Source organism: Pelmatolapia mariae, linkage group LG20, assembly GCF_036321145.2.
Source record: "Pelmatolapia mariae isolate MD_Pm_ZW linkage group LG20, Pm_UMD_F_2, whole genome shotgun sequence".
Taxonomy (NCBI): domain Eukaryota; kingdom Metazoa; phylum Chordata; class Actinopteri; order Cichliformes; family Cichlidae; genus Pelmatolapia; species Pelmatolapia mariae.
In genome coordinates, this window is record NC_086244.1 from 13,638,773 (window position 1) to 13,641,462 (window position 2,690).

Here is a 2,690-nt window from a genome sequence, read left to right on the forward strand (position 1 = left end):
ATCCGACATTAGCTGATGCTATGGGGCTAACTATGCATAGCTGCGATGCCCTGACATATTTAAACAATAAGTGTTAGTCTTCACAAATATGTAACATTTATACATCTCTTAGACTTCAAACCAAAAGGAAAATGCTCACCTGGTAAAGATTATTTGGTGTTTGAAATTAGGTGCAGTTCAATCACTGTCATAATAATAATAATAATAATAATAATAGTAACATTAGGAGGGCAAGAGAGTTTCAAAGCATTCTCAAATATATTATTATGATATATGGATGCAATTACAATAACCTAAATAAAATATAAGCAAAGCTTCCTCTTGTGTTTGGGGGAAGATGATTTCTCAAGCGTTTCCAGTTACTGAGGCAGTACTGCATAGCAATGCACTTAACACATACTTGGTCATTCAAACCTGTTGATCCTGTTTCTGGAATCTATCAGAATGTGTAAAGCCCTCCTTCTTTTGCTCTCTGTCAAAACTGTAAAATATTCACATGCATTCACTGACACTTTGTCTACGGGGAGAAATGGCACAGAAAGGATTTAAAATTGCTGGAGAAAAACTCTGCTGCGCGATCTGTTTGGATCTACTGAAGGATCCTGTGACTATTCCCTGTGGACACAACTACTGCAGGGACTGTATTAAAATTCACTGGGATGGACAGGATCAGAAGCACATCCACAGCTGTCCTCAGTGCAGACAGACCTTCATACCGAGGCCTGCTCTGGTGAAAAACACCATGTTAGCAGAGTTGGTGGAGGAAGTGAAGCAGACTGGACTGTATGCTGCTCCTGCAGATCACTGCTATGCTGGACCTGAAGATGTAGCCTGTGATGTTTGTAGTGGGAGAAAACTGAAAGCCTTCAAGTCGTGTCTACACTGTGTGGTCTCTTATTGTGAGCGCCATCTACAGCCTCATCATAATGTAGATGGATTGAAGAAACACAAACTGGTCAGCCCGTTCAAGAAGCTTCAGGAGAACATGTGCCCTCACCACAATGAGGTAATGAAGATTTTCTGCCGCACTGATCAGCAGTGTATCTGTTATTTATGCTCCATGGGTGAACATAAAGGCCACGACACAGTCCCAGCTTCAACAGAAAGAACTGAAAAGCAGAAAGAGCTGAAGCCGTGTCTGGAAAAAATTCAACAGAGAATCCAGGACAGAGAAGAACATGTTAAGGTGTTTCTGCAGGAGGTGGAGGCCATTAATCAGTCTGCTGATAAAGCTGTGAGGGACACTGGGAGGACACTTCAACAACTATTCCTTCTCATCAAGGAAAACATTTCTGATATCCAGCAACAGATCAGATCCCAACAGAGAACTGAAGTAAAACGAGCTAAACAGGTTGTGGAAAAACTGCAGGAAGAGCTCAGTGAACTGAAAAGAAAAGATGCTGAACTGGAACAGCTCTCTCACACAGAGGATCACACTCAGTTTCTACACATGTTCCCTTTGTTCTCAAATTTCAGTGAATCTACAGAGGTACCTTTTACTAAACCCCATCCTCTGCTGTACTTTGATGATGTGCCGGCTGCTGTATTAGAGGTAGAAAATAAACTACAGGATGATCTTCAGGAAGGATGGCAAAAAGTTTCCCGCACAGTGACTGATGTAGACGTGTTGCTACCTCAACCAGAGCCCAAAACCAGAGCTGAATTCTTAAAGTTTTCAACTCAGCTCACACTGGATCCAGACACTGTAAATATGCGGCTGTTATTATCTGAAGAGAACAGAAGGGCAACATTTGTGAGTAAAAAACAGGCATATCCAGGTCACCCTAAAAGATTCATGAACAGGTCTCAGGTCCTGAGCAGAGAGAGTCTGACTGGACGTCACTACTGGGAGGTAGAGCGGAGCGGGTTTGGTATTTACATAGCAGTCGCATACAAAAGTATAAGCAGAACGGGAGATCAAAGTGAATTTGGAAACAATAGTGAGTCTTGGGCAATAGGGTGTATGAATCATCTTTATTCACTCAGTCACGACAAAAATTATGATTCGTTCTCAACCCCTGTGTCTTCCCAAATTGGAGTGTACCTGGATCACAGAGCAGGTATTCTGTCCTTCTACAGTGTCTCTGGCACCATGACTCTCATTCACAGAGTCCAGACCACATTCACTCAGCCGCTCTATGTTGGACTGAGGGCTAATCATTTCTTAGGATCAGACTCCTCTGCTGTGCTTTGCAAGTTTGAGTAGGGAGAATGAATTCGTTTTTGTGCATATCATTTTTTCAATTAAATATTTAAATACAAATATATAACCCTTGCTTGGCTGCACCCTTAAATATCAAATATGATCCAGACAAAATATATTTGCACGTTTTAATAAATGTAATAAAATAATCAACAAAGCTAAACATGTAATGATTTGACCAGAGAATTTAAATTGAAACATTAAAATGTCATTTTCTGTATTTTTTTTTAAGAAAATTTTGCTCATCATTACATTTTGTCATAACCGAAATGCTAATCATTTTATTTTGTTATGTTTTTAACTCGTTAACATTTTCATAAAATGTCTTGATGCATGCTCAATCATCCAGGTAAGGAAATCCCCAAAAATTGATTCTGTTCATCTGGAGCCTTTTCAGTGGGAGAAACGTTTCGTCAGTCATCCAAGTGACTTCTTCAGTCTCAGCTGACTGCAGGTTTCCCCAACTGTATAAACACTACGTCCAGAT

General features: G+C 40.4%; 1 protein-coding gene across 1 annotated transcript; it reads left to right on the forward strand.

The window, feature by feature from the left end:
• The first annotated feature begins 529 nt into the window (after positions 1–529).
• On the forward strand, positions 530–2,206 carry LOC134617970 (tripartite motif-containing protein 16-like). Its single transcript, XM_063463079.1, has one exon. It carries the CDS (start codon positions 530–532, stop codon positions 2,204–2,206), a length of 1,677 nt encoding a protein of 558 aa, XP_063319149.1.
• Positions 2,207–2,690: the final 484 nt, after the last annotated feature.

Bases quoted from the DNA above. Each gene is read 5' to 3' on its own strand.
- LOC134617970 (XM_063463079.1), top strand. From the start codon at position 530: ATGGCACAGAAAGGATTTAAAATTGCTGGAGAAAAACTCTGCTGCGCG.